At 41.5% G+C, this 21,233-nt stretch overlaps 1 protein-coding gene across 2 annotated transcripts in view; it reads right to left on the bottom strand.

The window, feature by feature from the left end:
• The window catches only part of mboat2a (membrane bound O-acyltransferase domain containing 2a), a 60,825-nt gene that overhangs the window by 17,054 nt on the left and 22,538 nt on the right, over positions 1 to 21,233 (bottom strand). The window contains exons 2-5 of one of the 2 annotated variants that reach the window (XM_061844067.1): positions 18,107 to 18,252; positions 12,693 to 12,770; positions 2,452 to 2,547; positions 880 to 935 (exon numbers count right to left, since the gene is read on the bottom strand). In XM_061844067.1, coding sequence (XP_061700051.1) covers positions 880 to 935; positions 2,452 to 2,547; positions 12,693 to 12,770; positions 18,107 to 18,252 — 376 coding nt within the window. Of the gene's footprint in view, positions 1 to 879; positions 936 to 2,451; positions 2,548 to 6,490; positions 6,508 to 12,692; positions 12,771 to 18,106; positions 18,253 to 21,233 lie in introns of those variants that run through there. The other variant, XM_061844068.1, reaches the window with a different exon arrangement.

Genomic DNA, 21,233 nt, shown 5'->3' with positions numbered 1-21,233 from the left:
CATTCGAACGCCCCCGGAAAAAAAACGGAAATGACATAACGTGCGCACAACCAGAGCACTTTTTTTATTCTGTGTAACACAGCCTCTGTTGTTTTTCTTCTTATCGAGGATTACCGTATTAACTCCCAATCAAGGCTCCAAAGAAGGCAAGTTGCCTGTTTAAAGCTATTCTGCACTTTTGTTAATAAAAAAAGTTTACAAGGCTGGGGGACGAGTCGCTACAGACACTCTCCCACTAAAGCATACATTTTAAGCAAAAAATAAATACATTTCTTATTAGGAAAAGTAAAAAAAATGCTTTAAAAAGCCCAAATTTTTTAGGCTTGGAATGCATTATTTCTTTTTCCATTCATTGTAATGAGAAAGATCGATTTGCTTTTTGAACAAATCACTTCTTGAACCGTTTTCTGGAACAGATTGTGGTCGAGAACCGAGGCATCACTGTACTTTGAAACAGGCACACACACACACACACACACACACACACAGTTGGAAACGGGCGAGAAACTCATCATCCTCAGTGATAGGAGCGAAAGTATTAGTTCCGAAAATGTGACAATGTGTCACATGCATGTCGCCTGGTAGCCCGATGACCTCATGTGGCATGACCTTCTTTGGCCAGAATGCAATGGATGTTCCGGCTTTAACGGCATGTGTCCTCTTGCAAAATGGAACTTGTGTTTTAAGTCAGCCATTTAACCGTTTGACAGAGTGAGGAGAGCCCAGTGTGTCAGTGCTTTGTTACGTAACATTATTTATACTGTTTGTGCTGGTTCAAGAATCATTGGCTTGGAAATGTGACCGTGTAATCTGTTTTTTGTTGTTGTTTTTTTAGCTAGCCATTTTTCCTGAGAAAAAAGACAGTCATGTTGCACTTACCATCATGTATTTCGAATGCCAGGCTTGTAATCTTCTGCGTTATCACCATCATGGGCCTGATGAAGACAAGAACACACAAGCCGCTTACTGATCCACCGTCTGGATCTCTTAACCAGACATTAAATATAATAAAAGCCTTCATTTGAATGCTCGTTGAGAAGAATCCTTTCACAATGGCAGCCCTTGTTTGTTGGCGCGATATTGCTTTACGATCGCATATGTAAAACAATAAACCCATTATCCATTGCGAATGTGATTTATAATGAGACAATGAACAGAAATCCTGTGTATTATCTGTATAAAAAAAACAAGATTTCTTTGAAGTGGGACTTCTAAAGTGGAATGCCCTGAATTTCCTACAATTAGCATTGGAAGGGGTATTAAGAGAAGATGAAAGTCAAAAGAAGTCAGGAAGTTCCGCGGCAGAAGTATAGCCACTGAGAACTGGACCGGGCTAGCTCCATTTTTGTCAGTTTACAGGAAAGTGATTTTAGGTTTATGGCTGCCACTCAGTCGCTGAGTGCAAAATCCAAAAAGATGATAATACAGTGATACCTCTACTTACAAAATTAATTTGTTCCGGAAGTCATTTCGTGATGTGATTTTTTTTTGTAAGTAGAAGCGCGTTTTACCTACTCTTGGTCTCAGTTATTTTTTTGAATATTTGCATAATTAAATGACCAAATTCCAGCTAGCATTTTCTAGATGTAATGTAACTTCTGTTTTAGACACGTTAAGAAAATTAAGTGTGTCACAATTTTAGTATTATCATGAGTTGCCTTCATATTAAATGTCATAAGGTGCAATGCGTGAGTGACACATTTTGCCTTTGTCATTCATCTCTGTAGTTAAGATTATCATGTCATTATCCAAGCCGCTTATCCTCACAAGGGTTGCGGGAAAGCTGGAGCTTTAAACCAGCTATCTTTGGGTGAAAGGCGGACTACACCCTGAACTGGTCGCCAGTCAGTCACAGGGCAGATATCGACACAATCACTGAGCGGGAATCGATCCCGCACCAAAGGCAGGTGTGTGATCTTTTACTCATAGTTGGAATAACTTGCATTTACTGTGCACTTGTATGACAAACCAAGGAACCACTGGACTTCTGTATTTCTCCCTCCCGAAAAAATTGGAGGTTAACCGGCATACTGAACCAAGGTGTGTTCAACCTTGTTAGTTTCACTATCCTAATCTTACACATAAAAAAATGACTACACGCTGTTAAGTTCTGTAATAAAAGGTGAGTAAAATAAATGGGGGAAGAGGAGGCGGACATGAAAGAGTGAAATCTGTGCACTCCAACAGGCTCTGTTGGTTTGGATTTGGTTGCCAAGCAACAACCCACCCCCACCTTGCCGAGGGTGCAGTCTGCTTGAATTGTCACAAAAGTGTGGAGAGAACAAACCGCGAATCCCTTATTGACGGGCGTCTGCAGACGCCGTCGAGCGGTGTGACACATTTCTCTTTGGCTCGCTCACAGCGGAGTAACGTTCCGCATTCTTGCTCCAACACTCTCGGGGTGAAGCGTCATCACAGCATCACAAATTGGACATGCGTGTCTGTGCTCACCCGGTAAAATCCGCAGAGTACATGCCGTAATCGAACACATAGACCCGCGTGATCTGGCACACGATCAAATAGCCGAGCGTCACGATGAAGCAGTACCTGTGCAGAAAGAAAGAAAAAAAAAAAAGAGATGATTACATTCCTATTTGGTGTCTCATGGAGGCTGACATGAAAAGACGCAAGCTACATCTTGTACTTATTTATTATAAATGAGAATAAAGTAATACACTCTCTTTGTTGTCATGTAATGAAAAGCGCCAAAGTTGAACATGACATTCTAACTTTAAAACCTCATCTACATTGATGACAGGACAGGACATCGGAATGTACATACACTATGTGGACAAAAGTAATGGCACAACGGTTTATTAGAACTATAATGGATTTGTTCACGTGAGTTGCAGACGGACAGCAGTGTTTCATGGGGTTGAGGTCAGGGCTTTCAAGTTCTTCCAGACTAAAGCCATTCAACCACACACACGTCATTTAAAACGAGTTACATCTCAAGCGCTGGTAGAAGCACACAATATTTGAATATGATGCAAATAATACTGTGACCTGTGTTTTTGAGTGCATTAAAATGCGTATATACCGTACACAAGACTGTTTATCCTCCATTCCCCTGGTAGTAAACAGTGTTTTGTTGATATACTTGACTTTTGCCCAGAATATCGCATATATCGCATCTTGGAAACAAATAATACTGTAAAGAAAATGAGTATTTGAACACACTGCTATATTGCAACTTCTCAAGAAATCATGGAGGGGTCTCAAATTTTCATCGTAGGTGCATGTCGACTATGAGAGAGATAATCTAAAAAGAAAAATCCAGAAATCACAATGTATGATTTTTTTTTTTAACGATTTGTGTGATACAGCTGCAAATAAGTATTTGAACGTCTGTCTATCAGCTAGAATTCTGACCCTCAAAGACCTGTTAGTCCGCCTTTAAAAGTCCACCTCCACTTCATGTATTATCCTGAATCAGAGGCACCTGTGTGAGGTCGTTAGCTGCATCGACACGTGTCCACCCCATACAATCAGTAAGACTCAAACTTGTAACATGGCCAAGACCAAAGAGCTGTCCAAAGACACCAGAGACAAAATTCTACAACTCCACACGGCTGGAAAGGCCTACGGAGAAATTGCCAAGCAGCTTGGTGAAAAAAGGTCCACTGTTGGAGCAATCATTGGAAAATGGAAGAAGCTAAACATGATGGTCAATCTCAATCGGAGTGGACCCCCATGCAAGATACCACCTCGTGGGGTCTCAATGATCCTTAGAAAGGTGAGGAATCAGCCCACGACAGTACTTGGTCAATGACCTGAAAAGAGCTGGGACCACTGTTTCCAAGGTGACTGTTGGTAATACACTAAGAGGTCATCGTTTGAAATCATGCATGGCACGGAAGGTTCCCCTGCTTAAACTGGCACATGTCAAGGCCCGTCTTAAGTTTGCCAATGACCATTTGGACAATACGGAGGAGTCATGGGAGAAACCTTTGTTGTCAGATGAGACCAAAATGCAAGTTTTTGGTCATAATTTCACACACTCTCTTTGGAGGAAGACGAATGATGAGTTCCATCCCAAGAACAGCATACCTACTGTGAAGCATTGGGGTAGTAGCATCATGCTTTGGGGGTGTTTTTCTGCACATGGGACAGGATTACTGCACTGTATTGAGGAGAGGATGACCGCGGCCATGTATTATGAGATTTTGGGGGACAACCTCTTTCCCTCAGTCAGAGCATTGAAGATGGGTCGCGGCTGGGTCTTTCAACATGACAATGACCCGAAGCACACAGCCAGGAAAACCAAGGAGTGGTTCCATAAGAATCATATCAAGGTTCTGGCATGGCCTAGCCAGTATCCAGACCTAAACCCCATAGAAAATCTTTGGAGGGAGCTGAAACTCCGTGTTTCTCAGTGACAGCCCAGAAACCTGTCTGATCTAGAGAAGATCTGTGTGAAGGAGTGGGGCAAAATCCCCCCTGCAATTTGTGCTAACCTGGTGAACAACTACAGGAAACATTTGACCTCTGTAATTGCAAACAAAGGCTACTGTACCAAATATTAACATTGGTTTTCTTAGGTGTTCAAATACTTATTTGCAGGTGTATCATACAAATAAAAAAAAAAAAATCATACATTTTGATTTCTTGATTTTTCTTTTTAGATTATCTTTCTCACAGTGGACATGCACCTACGATGAAAAGGTCCATGATTTTTAAGTGGAAGAACTTGCAATATAGCAGGGTATTAAATACTTATTTTCTTCACTGTTTATACAAGTCTCAATCCCTACTAAAGCACACAAAGACAATGCCCTCCACAACAGGCCATCACAATGGAAAGGCTCAAGAACCAGACTCAAGGGCGGAGGAGCGTCCAATAATGTGCCACTGTTAGCAGACAAGTAAAACCTTTTTCGAAGAAAAAGCCAAGGCAGGACAAGAGGGAAAGTCTGTGGGTGGACTGAGCAGAGTACAAGTGCGAGCATTTTAGCATCCCCCTGGTGCAAACAATAAAAGGATTGTGTTCCGCTCACAAGGAGTACAACACATCCGCCCGAGTCAAAGGAGGGAGGGAGGAAATACACAACACGTCCTTTTAATTCGGGAAGCTTCCACCACCGATATGAGAGAACAAACCACATCACCTTGACCACCGAGCACTTAGCTCACGTAGTACTCGTAATGAAAAAGCTCTGATCATTACACTTTCCCGTGAGCTGCTTGGAGACGGAGACAACCCAAACTTGGCAGGTATTTACGGTCGTAACGGCACACACAATCCACTCCCACGCCGCCTGTCCTTCAAAATGTGCAACATTCCCAACCGGGCATCCTCCGCTGAAAGCTTCCCTGAGAGTGCTGCAATGTGTAAATTAACTAGCTCAATTTCATTAGTCTCAGATCATGTTGTTACTGGTTAAATAATGCATACTTCATGCTGTCAATTTGTACAGTAGTGTTCAAAACAATAGCAGTCCAATGTGACTAACCAGATTAATTCATGTTTTCAGTATATATGTTTTTTATTTGCTGGGTGGGTTAGGCTCTGGCTCTCCTGTGACCCTTGCCAGGATAAGCAGGTTGGATAATGGATGGATGGATTTGCCGCATGTCAAACAAGTTACAAGAAGGTGCAGCAGATTCTCAGAAAGACCCGGAATTCATGATAAACACACTCTTAAGGCTGTGCAATTGGGCAATTTGTTGTAAGGGGGATGTTACAGAAAATAGCACTCTCCCATTGACTTTACAAACTCAAACCTATTTTGTACAAACTTTTTTTTGTTTCTAGGATTTACCAATCCTTTGAACCATTAAACTAATATTTAGGTGTATGACTACATTTTTTTTAAATATATATAACTGGTTCACATCTGGTGGCATGGAGTCAGTCAACTTGTGGCACCTTAAAAACATTTTGAGCATTTAGCATTGCAACCATCATGGTATGGGCAAGTTTCTCCAACTTCAATCGTGTTGGGCCTACTTCTCCTGGTTAGTCACATTGGACTATTATTATTTCGAATACTACTCCACATACCCCAGTAGCTAGCACCATCAACCTCTACGATATTACAATTCATCATGTGAGCCAGCTCTATAATGCATTTTTTAAACAATTTCTTTCAGGGTTTTACAGTAATACAGTGGAATTCATAGTTGAGCATTCTGCAAACAGACGACCGTAATTCCCGGCCTACAGAGCGCACCTGGTTATAAGCCTCACCCAGTACATTTGTAAAGGAAATACCAGTTGGTACATACATAGGCCGCAGCTGTGTAAAAGCTGCAAGTGCACACATTGAAACCCACATTGGAACACGAGATATTTACAAAGAAAGACAGTACACAGAGAGTTTAATGCTAACGCTAGCGCCGCCGCGTTGACAGGGCCGGTTAAAAAAAAAAAAAAACATACCGGTAAAAATCACTGCGACACGGAGTAACACGGTAGCACAACGCTAACAGGGCCAGACCAGTAAAAGTCACTTCCTCGGCACATATATTCCACCAGTCTCACTCTTACCTTTTCCGGTCGAGTGCTCCCTTGCGGCCGTTAGAAGAAAATGCACAAATTAGCCGCATCACCGCATAAACCGCAGGGTTGAAAGCGTGTGAAAAATGTCACGTCTTATAAGATGCTGGAAATTACGGTAATTTGCAAATTTTCTGTTGGGAAGCTACCCTCCATCATTCTCTGATAAACTCACGCTAATGCAATAACAGCATTGCTTCGGTGTCATCTAGTGCCAAGGAACTGAAGTGAGTTGAGGCGCTTACTTGTCCCTGACATCTTGTGGCATCTATAAGCAATTAAAGTTCACAAAGCTTTTTAGAAACTCAGAGCTGTGAGGCACATGCGTACCACTCAATAGTCAACATTGTCAGATAATACATTTCCTAAAGTGTCAGTCAAAACTGAAGCCACATTGTCTCTGTAAAGGCCGAATGGTCACAGCTGCTGGGTGTCGGTCAAAATGATCTTGGATATACAACAATTTTTGCTGCACTGTATGATATACAATCCGGTTTAAATTAAGCGTTAGCATCTCAATAAGTGTTTGGATACAAAAGCCTTTTTAATCCTCGTCATGATCCCATTTTCCCCAGTAACGCACAACTGTGTTTTCTCACTGCGGTTGTGCGGGTATGCGTGTGTTCGCAGCTGCTCTGTTTGTAGAAGGCCCAACAGGGATTCTAACAATTACCCACACCTGATTTCTGTTCGTTTAATTTGCATCCGAGGTAGGCAGGGGGTGTTTCATTTCCACTCACGGCATCAATGGATCCTGTGACTAAAGCAAACGCACCTCCCTCTGTGGGACAGCAGTGGACAGGTGTGCACGTAGGCTTGAGCAGCATGCACACACGCACACAAAAGTCAAACAAAAGCGCACAAAACGTGTGTTTGAGCACTGACAGGTTGTGCGCACGCAGTAAATGCCTGGAAGCCCAACGCCACCGTGTCCACTGAAATGCATGCAGAGGAAATTTCCATCTGTTCTGCTAGCAGCTTTGATGCAGTAATTGCCATTGTATGCTTCGCAAATCACACACGAAAGTCACATGATGTCACATCTAGGAGCTCACTACACTAAGTGCAACTGTTCTAAATGTTATCAGCAAATCAGGCCCTACGACGCAAAACGAAGCTTTTCATCATCCAGTACCTCATTGCCATGGTGAAAAGGTTTACTAAAAGAGAGAAATATGATGAAATATTCTGTTGCGCCTGACTCGCTGAGGCGGGAGCGACCGGAGGAAAAGGGTCGCAGATGCTGACGTCACTGTTCCTTCCTTCCAGTAAAGACTTGTCGGTGTGCCGGTCAGTCAGTCAGTCAGCCAGTGAGGGGCCACCTCCTCGTGTGATCACGTGATGAAAGTGGAGCCAACAACAAGATAATGAATGGGGGCTGACACCTAACTTACAATCCACACACTTTATTTGCTCTTAATTTTTTTTTACCCTGTAAAAAAAGGGAATAGCTCTTGTACTCCTGTTCAAACACAGCCGCACATTTATCCATCCGTTATCTGAGCCGCTTATCCTCACGAGGGTCGCGGGATAAGGAGCCAATCCCAGCTGTCATTGGGCAGGTGGCAGGGTACAGCCTGAACTGGTTGCCAGTCAATTTTAGGGCACATAGAGACAAACAGCCACACTCACAATCACACTGAGGAGAAATTTAGAGTCTCCAATGAATGCATGTTTTTGGGATGTGAGAAGAAACCGGAGTGCCCGGAGAAAACCCAACCAGGCACAGGGAGAACATCCAAACTCCACACAGGTGGCGCCGGGATTTGAACCCCGGTCGTCAGAACTGTGAGGCCAACGCTCTAACCAGTTGCCCCACCGTGCTGATGTACTTTTCACCATAACTTCAATGTACAGCCAGCCGAATACAGCAATACAAAAATGGGAACATTTGCAAAGTGGAACAGTAACAAAGAACTTTAATGCCAATTTTTTTATATTCCTCACAAGGCCACACGTACAGTAATTATAATTTAGAATAACTATTTCATTAAAATCCCTTTCATATTTCTATTCAATACAGAAATCCATCCATCAACTTTCTTTGCTGCTTATCCTTCCTATACTCACGAGGGTCTTGGGGATAACAGAAAAATTTGGGGGTTGTTGTTGGCTGGAATGGATTAATGGCATTTCACTTCATTTCAATGGGGAAATTTGATTTGCGATGTATCAAGCACCGGAATATCGCTTAATGTGGAAATGTGCTAACATGCATGAAACACTTTTGCGATTGCTTTATCTTGGTTTGACACATCTGAGCAGTCCAAGCTAAATTTAACGCAAGCCCAGGCTAGAATACTAACTAGTTCTTGGTCTGAAAAGAGAATTATCATCACTACATAATTAGTTTTTTCGATTTTAAACCGATTTGATGGGCCTGATTAGTTCATGGCATTTTTTTCTGATTGGGCGATCGGTTTTGAAGTCATAATACACCGATCTGATCAATGTCATCATTGCTTCGAGAAAGAATTTTACTACCCGTTGCCGTTGTGCACAGCATATCTTTTATATAGTGGTATTTACCGTAATTTGCGACCTATAAGCCGCGACTTTATTCACACGCTTTTAACCCTGCGGTTTATGTGGTTCTGCAGCTAATTTGTGCATTTTTTCTAATGGCCGCGAGGGGGCACTCGAGCGGAAAAGGTAAGCGTGAGATCGGTGGAATATATGTGTAGAGGAAGTGACTTTTACCGGTCTGGCCCTGTTAGCGCTGCGCTAGCGTGTTACTGCCGTGTCGCTGTGATTTTTACCAGTATGTTTATTTTTAACCGGCCCTGTTAGTGCGCCGGTAGCGTTAAACTCTGTGTACCGTTTTTGTAAATATCTCGTGTTTCGATGTGGGTTTCAATGTGGGCACTTGCGGCTTTTACACAGCTGCGGCGTATGTATGTACCAAATGGTATTTCCTTTACAAATGTACTAGGTGAGGCTTATAACCAGGTGCACTCTGTAGGCCGGGAAATACGGTATTTAGGTTTTATCGTGTCTGTAAATATCTGACAGGCAATAAAGTTTTTTTGTTTTTTTTAACACCTCAATGGAAGGGAGAAGATGGCTGAGAAACAACACGTAATGTGCGGATCAGACTACAAAACAAATTTGCTCTCACAATTGCACCGTCACACTGCTGCAATAAAATCTTCTATTCTCTACTACATCCCGTTTTTTTATGATCAGTGTGCTTTTATCTGGTCCTGTTGGAGCCAGGGCACATACCAGTGCGTTGCAATTGAAAAACTTCACGGCTTCACCAACAAAGAAAAATGTCACAAAAAGTACATACATTAAATTGCTGTATGTGCTAACTGCCGTCTGATAGAAGAAAATCACTTTGCTCTGTCTGTCACTATTCCTCACTGGCATAAATAGATGAACAAAGAAACATTATTTATTGTAAATATATACTTTTGGAAGAATCAAGCACACAAGTATATACATCAAATGAACAAGTCATTTAAATAGACTCATTGGTTCATCTTATGATTGGCTCGGTGATCGGTTATTATTTTTTTAAACGCGGTGATCGGCCCCAAAAATCTTGTTCCTGTAAAGGCTATGTAATAAGGCAAAAGCTTGACAGTAAGAAATGTCATGTCATTATCCAAGCCGCTTATCCTCACAAGGGTTGCGGGAAAGCTGGAGCCTATCCCAGCTCGCTTCGGGCGAAAGGCGGACTACACCCTGAACTGGTCGTCAGTCAGTCGCAGGTCAGGTATCGACAACATCACTGAGCGGGAATCGATCCCACGCTCCCCGCACCAAAGGCAGGCAAGAGTGTGTACCATTACACCATCAGTGACTCTCACAGTAAGAAATACTGTTTAAATATGTATCTGACCGCCTGTCAATTAAGAGTTGGAGTGAATTCTCCTTTTGTCAGTGGCAGGACAAGAAGGACTTGGATTATTTGTTCTTGCTCTCGTTAACCAGCAGGTAGTGCTGTATGCCACACTTGGAACACAAAGTGTTCGGGAAAATTCTGCTAGGTATACAGTATGCCAATATAACAGGTGAACTGTGAAAGGGAGAATAGGGAGTGGCACTTAGGGAGCAGGGAGAGCGGGAATGCCATGAAACATGATGCCTTGAATTGTGAACAAAACATTCATCTTCAGTCTTGAGTTTTGTTGGGTCAGGTTAACACTCAAAACTGTTCCCAGAGTGCAAAAAAGGAGCTTTTAGCAGCTCCTTAAACGTCTCACAGTGCACTCATGCCGAGTGACTGAATGAAAGTCTTAAGCGTGATTGTCGTCAATTTGGCTTTGGTCAGGGCAATCGTGTCCTTGTAGTTTATGAGACGTGCTAAAAGGCATGCAGAAGTCACATACGGGAAGGGTTAAGGGAGGCAACTGCGAGTTGTGTACTTTCTTAATCCACTTGATCTTTTCTTCACTGCTGCGTTTCGAAGACGTGCTTGTCTTGAGGGTGTGGAGGACGTCTGACAACGGCAATAGGAATTGGATAGTATTCATTCATTCTTCTGTTCCGCTTATCGTCACTTGGTTCACAGGCGTGCTGGAGCATAACCCAGCTACCTTTGGGCAAGAGGCGGGGTACACCCTGAACTGGTTGCCAGCCAATCACAGGGCACATAGATTCACACCTATGGGGCAATTTCCAGTTTTCAGTTGACCGCACTACCCCAAGAAAACCCACCCTTGCATGGATGAAACATACGAATTCCACACAGGCGGGGCCAGGATTTGAACCCTGGTCCTCAGAAATGTGAAGCAGCCATACTAACCAGTCATCCACTTGCTAAGAAAATGGATTCTCATAATTTGGACACTTTTTATTTAAACCATACAACCTTTTTTGACCCAGCTCTCTTTAAAAAAAATAATAATAATATTTCTGAATGGAGAATCATTTGGAACCAGACGTACGGAATCGGAATCTCTCAGATTCAAGCGATGCCCAACCCTAATGATTCTCAACCGAGTTTCCAAGCAAATCAAGGAGGAAAAAAATTTAACTCTGAAAATACCCTATACGAAATCTGGTCGATAAATTCATTTTAAATGTTTTTTTTTAACTTTTTTACTTTTAAAATCTTAATGTATTAAATTAAGGACTGTGTTTACCTTTTAACCAAAATATTTTTTTTATGTGGTGAAAAAAAAATTTCATATCTGTAAAAAAAAAAAAAAAATCATAACTTTTAATGTTTATGCAGAAGTTGATGCAAGTTAATAAATGGTGTGGGGTAATTTTCTGGAAAAATATTTCAATGCTTATTTGGTATTTATTATTGTCATTCCAATTTGTGTTTTATATCAGTGGAACGCAAAAAATATCTGGGAAAAAAAACAACCAGTACACCACCACAGGAGGATGCATTTTCCCTGACATCAGAAAATCAGAACGTGAGTGAAGTTGAATAGAATAATGAGCGTGATTGGCCCTGTCACGGCAATAATACCACATTTGTTATGCAAATAGGAGCCACGCTTGTGGGTTGAAGGCCCTCAGCAAACAAGCACGTCAGTGCATCCTGCCACAGTGCTTCTGCCCCCAAGCAGAACTTTGACACCAGCATCGCAGTAAAGGTTGGGGCTACTTGGTCGAAGCTACGTTGCGAATTCGAAAGAGTATGTCACGTCACAAGGTACACTTGTGCACTCCCAATACACCACTTTCACATGACAGTCGCAATAATAAGCATCATTAAAAATACCACTCTGGCTCTTTGACCACTTGCTCTTGTAGTGTATTTTATTTGATTGACTAATAAACCTGAGGATACACATCCAGGGATGTGTCACATTGCTTCGTTCATTCAACATGATCCGGTTCTTTATTTTAGGTCACGGTCACACCGAGTCCTTTATCAGAGCAGCTGCTTTGGTATAAAAACAAAAAAAATATTTTCTTTGCATCTATTTTCAGCACTCACCCCACAGGGAAACATTGTCTGTTTACACCTGCACTTGTAACCTTGATTCTTGGCATCAAAGCGCCTTTTGCTTGTGTGCGTGTATCATGATGAGCCACGATCACACACATGTAGGTCTAAGGGCAAGAATCATTGTCATCGTAACCCTGGCTCGTACGCCTCAAACAGAGCCAGACAAACAATCACAGACGATCGATCCTACTACGCTGACGCCGAACTCGCTTGTCCTGCGTACTTGTTGTGCACGCCGCGGCCATTTATGCAGGCAAAAAGGCTAAGAGCTCTTACTTGTGCATGTGCTCCAGGCCGGCGAAGACGATCACGCTGTAGGACAAACCACTCTGCACCAGGAAATGAAGTGAATACCTGCGGGAAATGACACTGTGTAAATATCATATGCATCAGATTATATTTCCTTAAGCAAACATTGGGAAAACTAACAACCAATTTGTATATACATATTTTTTAAATACTACAGCATGTCCCAGAAAATCTCACATAATTTTGGCGACAACTAATAGGAATTTTTTTCTCCTCTTCTTCTTCTTTTCCTTTCGGCTTGTCCCGTTAGGGGTCGCCACAGCGTGTCATCTTTTGCCATCTTAGCCTATCTCCTGCATCTTCCTCTCTAACCCGAACTGCCCTTCATGTCTTCCCTCACCACATCCATAAACCTTCTCTTTGGTCTTCCTCTCGCTCTTTTGCCTGGCAGCTCCATCCTCAGCAACCTTCCACCAATATACTCCCTCTCTTGTCTCTGGACATGTCCAAACTATCGAAGTCTGCTCTCTCGAACATTGTCTGCAAAACATCCAACTTTGGCTGTCTCTCTAATGAGCTCATTTCTAATCCTATCCAACCTGCTCACTCCGAGCAAGAACCTCAACATCTTCATTTCTGCCACCTCCAGTTCAGCTTCCTGTTGTTTCTTCAGTGCCACCGTCTCTAATCCGTACATCATGGCCGGCCTCACCACTGTTTTGTAAATTTTGCCCTTCATCCTAGCAGAGACTCTTCTGTCACATAACACACCAGACACCTTCCGCCACCTGTTCCAACCTGCTTGGACCCGTTTCTTCACTTCCTTACCACACTCTCCATTGCTCTGTATTGTTGACCCCAAGTATTTGAAGTCGTCCACCCTCGCTATCTCTTCTCCCTGTAGCCTCACTCCTCCCCCTCCACTTTTCTCATTCACGCACATATATTCTGTTAGGAAATTTTTTCTCCAATGATCTCAAATCTTAATGAGATGTGTAAAAATTACAGGTGCCGTATTTTACCAAGCCAACTTTTTGTACTACCGTATTTTCCGCACTATAAGGCGCACCACATCATAAGGCGCATCTTCAGTGACGGGCCTATTTTAAAACTTTTTCCACATGTAAGGCACACCGCATTATAAGGCGCATAGAATTGACGCTACAGTAGAGGCTGGGGTTACGTTATGCATCCATTAAATGGGCTGCGCTAAAGGCTCAATATTTATCCATATATAAGGGGCTCCTGATTATAAGGCGCATTGTCAGCTTTTGAGAAAATTAAAGGCTCTTTGGTGCGCCTTATAGTGTGGAAAATACAGTTTTTAGGATGTAATATTGCCTGTGTTGAAATGTGAATCGAAATTGTCCACAGATTATTGAATTATTGATGTTTGTTGTGTCGAGATCAGGTCATTTGAATTACTCAAGCTCTTCTACGTCACTAGCGAAGACCACTAATCCTACTAAATATCCATCCATCCATCCATCCATCCATCCATTTTCTTCACCGCTTATCCTCACGAGGGTCATGGAGAGTGCTGGAGCCTATCCCAGCTGTCAACGGGCAGGAGGCGGGGTACACCCTAAACTGGTTGCCAGCCAATCGCAGGGCACAACGAGACAAACAGCCGCACTCACAATCACACTTAAGGGCAATTTAGAGTGTCCAATTAATGCTGCATGTTTTTGGAATGTGGCAGGAAACCGGAGCGCCCGGAGGAAACCCACCCAGGCACGGAGAGAACATGCATACTCCACACAGGTGGGTCCGGGATTTAACCCTAGACCTCAGAACTGTGAAGCCAACGCTTTACCAGCTGCTCCACCGTGCCGCCCCCTACTAAATATCGTCTTATTTATACAGCAATCAACCAAAGACCTTGGATGAACTCGAACAGAAATTTTGAACTAGAACCTTTTTCTAATCCAACACCAGTAATCTTTGGGGTAACATATTTTCTTCTGGATGAATGGACAAATGTTGCCAAAGAGACACTATCCTGGAGAAGGTCTTACCAGAAGAGTAGAATTTTCCGCCAATTGCTGTCCCAATAGTTTTGTTCACAAGTTTAATAGTCCAGTTCTCATAGTCACAAGCAATTACCACACCGCAAAGTAAAAGTGTCTTACAACATGCATGACTCAGCATTTGCGGGAAATCACACTGTTCTTCTAAAGTGCTTCTTATCTGTGACTGACACCAAAATGAGGAAATTACACTTTATGAAAGCAGTCAGACCATCTGCCTTGTGGATTTTCAACCCTAAATGTGTCATATCCAGTCACAGGATGACGACCGGCACCTCATTTACGTTACTAACTGCCCATCCATTTTTTTTTATACTGCTTGTGGGTGAACCTTAGCCTATTTCAGATAACTTGCAAATATTTGATTTACCTTTGCAATGTCAATTAGACAAATGCAAAGGCATATATTGTAAGATGTATCAAGAAAGTTGATTTGGTGTATCTGACTACATCATAAAGTGTAGCTGTAATTTATACTCTATATTGGGAATGCTAAGTAAACTGCCCTGTGCTTGCTCTCTAAAGCCTACTAGGGTAGAGAAATGTATCCGGGATGATAGCCAATTAATGTAGCAAACAACATTGTCTGGCATGCTTTCAACAACTTAAATGTCTTGTATTGATCCATTCGAGACAAGCCAGCTCCCATGACTTTGTGAAATTGACAATGGGAATTTTTTTTAACATAGTGAAAGTGCTATGTTGCCTTCATTTACTAAATTTCCAAACAGCTACCACCCAAAATGTATATTTAATTACATGTACAGGGTCAGCTTTCACTCACAGACTAGTTCCTCTTTTGTTGTTGAGATTAACATGACCGTGACAACATTGTTTCCCTTTGTTCGCCGACTAATTCTGTGTATTGCGTGTATGCACTATCTGTTTTGGTACTTCAAATGTATTGGTAATGAACAAGAGAATATTTATTTATAAAAGATGTGGCTGAAACAGCTAAATTAGTTAGGATAATCAAGATGAATTACTACCTCCACTAAGAGGATAATGTTTCTCAGTTGACTCAGTGTTTGTTTTTTTCAGTTATCTCACAGAAGTTGGTAGTTTTATTTAATCGTAATAAAGATTTACGGTGGAACCCCACAAGGCAGAAATTGCTGAGATTACTTTGTCTTCGCACTCCAAGTCAGTATGATGATGCAAATCAGTCTTTTTTTTTTTTTTACTTTAGGCAGTTTAAAAGGTGTTAAGAGTCTTAACAGTGACAGGAAAGCAACTGCGTGTATTCAGGGACCAGATTGTGAAATTTAAAACCTGACACGAATTTATCCCGCCTTGTTGCAATGAACGGAATGAACTGCTTTCTCCCGAGTAGTATCAGAGGCGCTTTCAGACAGAACCCATCAAAGCAATGATATTGGCATGCCCATGCTCGTTCAGACAGTCATTGCTCTATTAACATAATTAGAAGATCGTCAAATGCGTCAACGCAAAGGGATGTGGGCAGTGACACTACAGTGTTAAAATCCAGACTGATTGTGCCTCTTAACAGTATCCAGCAAATCAGCAAACGTCTGGGTTTAATTCAAGCCCCCATCTTACATCAATTCCTTACGCACAGGACATTGAGACGATGGAACAGTACAAAAACGCCGCCTTTCATGGTCGGTGTGTGAGGAGATACACGGTCTGGGAAGTGTTTTTTATATATCAAACCAGGTTACCCAATGCTGTGTTGTTACGTGAAAGCACTCAATTGTGTAGTCGTCAGTTATGACTGTCACTGCAAGTTGAAGTTTACTATTTTAATGTCACATAAAGCAAAAGAATATTACAGATTGAATAGTTTCCACTAAATCATGTAATTTCCTCAAACAAAAATCAGAATCCGTAAAGGTTGCTTACGCTGCGTCCATTGTGTCCAGCATACAGTATTTGACTACAATTTTTTTTTACGCCAATAAAGTTATTTATAAAAAACATGCCCCAACTCGAGTGCAAAATAGGGAATGGCCATGTTTTAACCATTTCGTCCGAACACGTTCTTGTTGTACTTTTAATCTCATAGCCACTAGCGACCTGAAAAAAAAATACACACAAAAACAATATTTTAGCCACATCATTAAGAATGTTGCAAAGTTAACGGCACCTGAAAAAACTTGCGGCTTGTTGTCCAGAAAATGCAATAGACAAAATGGTGTATGTACTTCCTGTCATCTAATAGAAGACCATTACCGTAATTTCCGGCCTGCAGGGCACACCTGCTTATAAGCCTCACCCAGTACATTTGTAAAGGAAATACCATTTGGTACATACATAAGCCACACCTTTGTAAAAGGAGCAAGTGCCCACATTCAAACCCACATTTAAACATGAGATATTTACAAAGAAAGACAGTACACAAAGAGTTTTCAAAGCTTTAATACCTTATCTTAGCTTAACATAGCAACAACACAGTAGCAGGAACAGGGCTGTTAAAAAAAAATAAAAACAACATACCAGTATTTTAAAAAAATAATAAAAAAAACAGTTGCGGCAGCTACACAGTAGCAAAACGCTAGCGCAGCACTAACAGTCGGTTAAAAAAAAAAAACATACCGGTAAAAGTCACTTCCTCGGCACCCATATTCCACCGGTCTCACTCTTAACTTTTCTGCTCCAGTGCCCCCTTGCGGCCATTAGAAAAAATGTACAAATGAGCCACATCACCGCAAAAGCCGCAGGGTTCAAAGCGTGTGAAAAAAGTCGAGGCTTATACGCCAGAAATTACGGTACTTTCATCTATCCGTCACTATGCCTCACTGGCATAAATAGAAGAACAAGATACATAGTTTATTGTAAATATATATGTTTGAGGAATTAAGTACATATGTATTTACAGTAAATGAACCGGTCATTTAAATAGACTCAATGCTCCAGCTTGTGGTGTTTAGTTGGGGAACTTCTCGGCCCCCTTTACTTGCTCTTATTCATGTTGCCATTCTTCCAGTGGACCTACACTGAAGATGCGCAACTCTGAATTAAGACTTCCCTGAGTAAAAACGCATTTAAAAAAAAAAAAAAAAATCAATGCTGTAGCGTGGGTGCTAATCGCAATATAGTGGGGGAACACTGTAAAAGAGGCTATTATCTGTCATTCATTGATGCAGTTGTATTGATACTTTATTACATAACTTAATACTCGTACTTTTTTCTACACAAGCGTGCATGCATGCACACACTGTGGCACTGTGCCAAAGGTGTTGTTCGTTTGTCTATTAAAAGGTGATGGCATTCCACTCGGTTACCCGGTCCAAAGCAATCAATCTAGTTGCTTCGGCTAAGAGAACAATGAACTAAAGTCAGAGAACGCTCGGTGTTGATTGAGTTATTTGACGGAAAGGAGGAATAAAGGAAAGAAGGAAGGAAGCTAAAGAATAACATGTACCGGGACATCAGGAGAGACTGACTCACCAGCCAAAGCAGAAGAGAGCCAAGTAGAAGCCCAGCAGAGTCGCCACAACATGTCTGACGAAGGGACTGGTCTTACTCGGGTGGAGGTAGAGGCGGAACCACACGGCCATGAGCAGCGCAAACAACTGGCATGCCACAAAGTTAACCTGCACGGGAGGGAAGGACAACATGGCATCGTGAGATAGTCGCCATATAATGAGGAGAACACGGAGACAGAGTACATTTGCACAACTTGCATTTTAGTGTGATTTGATAAGCTACCAATGACAGGCTGAAAATAACTGAAATAAAGCTTGTTTAAAAATCATGTTCTACATAAAACTTAAATGTGAAGTCTTGAAATAATATGAGTTAAAGGACCAAACTGCCTCCAAAGTAAGCTAGTAAATTCAAACCTGTGTAGCTAGCCAGTGGCTAACCAGGACATAGCATGCTAACTGTAGCCCACAATAAAATGTCTACTTTTTGTAATTAGAAATAAAATCACAGTGCATGCTTGATTCACTGTTTTGGTATTCTTATACAGTGGTACCTTGACTTAAAAGTAGAATTAGTTCCATGACCAATCACATAACTCAATTTATTTGCACCCGACAGCAAATACATTTTTAAATGCCATTAATCTATGAAAGTAGATCAGTGCCGCCAGGATTTGAATTTGCAATGTAAAGTGATCACATTTTCAATAGTTGTATTTCAGTTTAACGTTTCAATGTTAACAATTCAACCGGCTACAATTCGCTGTCTAAAATTCACCGTCTGTGCCACCAGGCAGGGTTACTTCAGGTCACAACCGAACACCCAGCGAATCCAATTACGCTTTCTTAGTATGTTATGTCATGTGACTCAGAAAGCGTAACTGATTGGTTGGTTGTTCTGCCTGGTGAATTTTAGACAGCGAATCGTAGGGAGCGGAATATCAGACAGCGAATTGTAGCAACTATTGAAAATGTGATCACTTTACATTTCAAATTCAAATCCTGGTGACACTAATCTACTTCTATATTAATTTTTTCAGCATTTTTTTTTTAAAAAAAGCACCACAATTTTCATTTTTTTAAAGAAGAAAAATAGCACTGCATTGTATAAAATATGAGCGTGAGTAATTATCAGTAAACACGATCTGCAGTCTGGTTGGAGCACTTTGGCCGGTTAATATGTGTGTAAGCTTTTGGATGTCAGTTGCGGGGTTCAGGAGCTCCATCCTTGGGTTCTCCTTTTTGTGAGTAACGTCATCCATTCCAATGTATTTGAATCATTTTGTAATCATTCAGTCGAACAAGAATGGAGTGCACTGCGTGGCTGAAAACTGCGACTGATTCAGTCGCAACTCTCTGTAGTTTACTGTCGAAAGATCAACGATATGTCAGCTTTCTTTTCAATTTCCAAGACTACTCTTTTCTCTCTGATGCAACGTAATTAACTACAGCAGTTAAATTCTCTGGTGTCATTTTTTTGCCTTTTGTTGATGACCCCTGCATTAATTCTTCGAAACAGAATTTTAAGGTTTGGTTCCACTTCACGGACAAGCGCCGACCAAAGCCAGCCTCGGAGATAATTTTATCTGCCCTCTTTGCCATGATTTCGTACGTGGAAGTTGTTCATTCTGCATTCTTAAAGGATTTTTAATTTCACATATGGTCCATCGGAGGAGTTTCTCAATGCAAATGATGCCAAGCATGTGCAATCATAGCAGTATAGAACATGTGGGATTTACGAAAACTCATTAACTACTGGTGTGGATGTGACAGGTGTCAGCATGTTTGATAAATATAGATTTTTTTTTGTACTTAGACACTAATTTCAGCCCTAGGAACAACCTTCTCTACGCACTCTTTTATAATTGAGAGCCCTGAATTCTACCTCAACTGACATGCACGGAACATCCTGGACTAGTTGCCAGTCAATCTCAGGGTAGAATAAACAACCATTCACTCCGACCAATTTGATTTTGAGCCGTACAGTGAACCTCACATCCAATTATAAATTTTCCATAGTCCTTCCACTTAGGAAATGTAATCAGATCTCTCCGAGCTATTACGTCTCAATTCCTTTCATTAACATTGTTTCGTAAAGGTACTGTAGATCTTGTTTTATCTTTTCAGAGCACCAAAGAAGCTTTGCTCCACATAATATCAGGAATGGTAGATTGACAGGGAAGCTCAGTGGACTTTTTTTTTTTTTAAATTAATCCTACAATTTATGCACACATTGCTATATGAGAAAGTACCATTATATGGAACATGTCATAGGGTTGGTTGATATTGACCCTTGGACTAAAATCCTAAACCAAGAGCTGTAAAATCATAGTAAAAAAAAAAAAAAAAAATCACTGTGTAATACACTGCAGACATCAGTAGACAGTCATCCGATAAAAAGCCAACATGCTCATTTGATGTCCCACTCACTGGCAGCACAATGGCACGCTGGCAAATATGGGTCATGCAAATAGATCTGTCTGGCCGGTACGCAGTGAAAGGGTAGAGACACCACAAACGCCATCCATTATCTATGCTTCCTGCATGATTCATGAGGGGGCCAGTGAGACGGATATAGCCTCAAATGCATACATCACGTCCTCGAGCTACAGCAAAGTGAATACAAGGGATCATGACCATAAACCAAGGTTGGGCAAACTTTTAGGCTCAAGGTACACATTTAGTTGTAGGAACTCACAGTCTGACAACATCAAAACTGTCAAAAGTACTGCATATATTTTGGGAATTTGTTTTTTTAATTTCATTGTGGGTTTTCTCCAGTTTCCTCCAACATCCGAAAAAAATACAACATTAATTGGACACTCTAAATTGCTCCTAGGTGTGATTGTGAGTGCGACTGTTTGTCTCTACAGTATGTGCCCTGCGATATGCTGGCAACCAGTTCAGGGTGTACCCCGCCTCCTGCCCGTTGACAGCTGGGATAAGGTCCAGCACTCCCCGTGACCCTCGTCAGGTATAAGCGGCAAAGAAAATGGACGGATGGATGGAATTTCATTGTGTGCTAATGTTGTTGTAATTTAAATAATTGTAATGAAAAATGTACACAAGTGGAACATTTACAGCTCAAATGGTTCCAGTCACCTAGGAAGACTTAATTTTACTTATTTATTTTTAAACAAAATTTTGGA

This window comes from Syngnathoides biaculeatus, chromosome 15 (genome assembly GCF_019802595.1).
Source record: "Syngnathoides biaculeatus isolate LvHL_M chromosome 15, ASM1980259v1, whole genome shotgun sequence".
NCBI lineage: Eukaryota > Metazoa > Chordata > Actinopteri > Syngnathiformes > Syngnathidae > Syngnathoides > Syngnathoides biaculeatus.
Note: the sequence above shows the minus strand (reverse complement) of the source record. Positions and strands in the feature narration are given on the sequence as shown.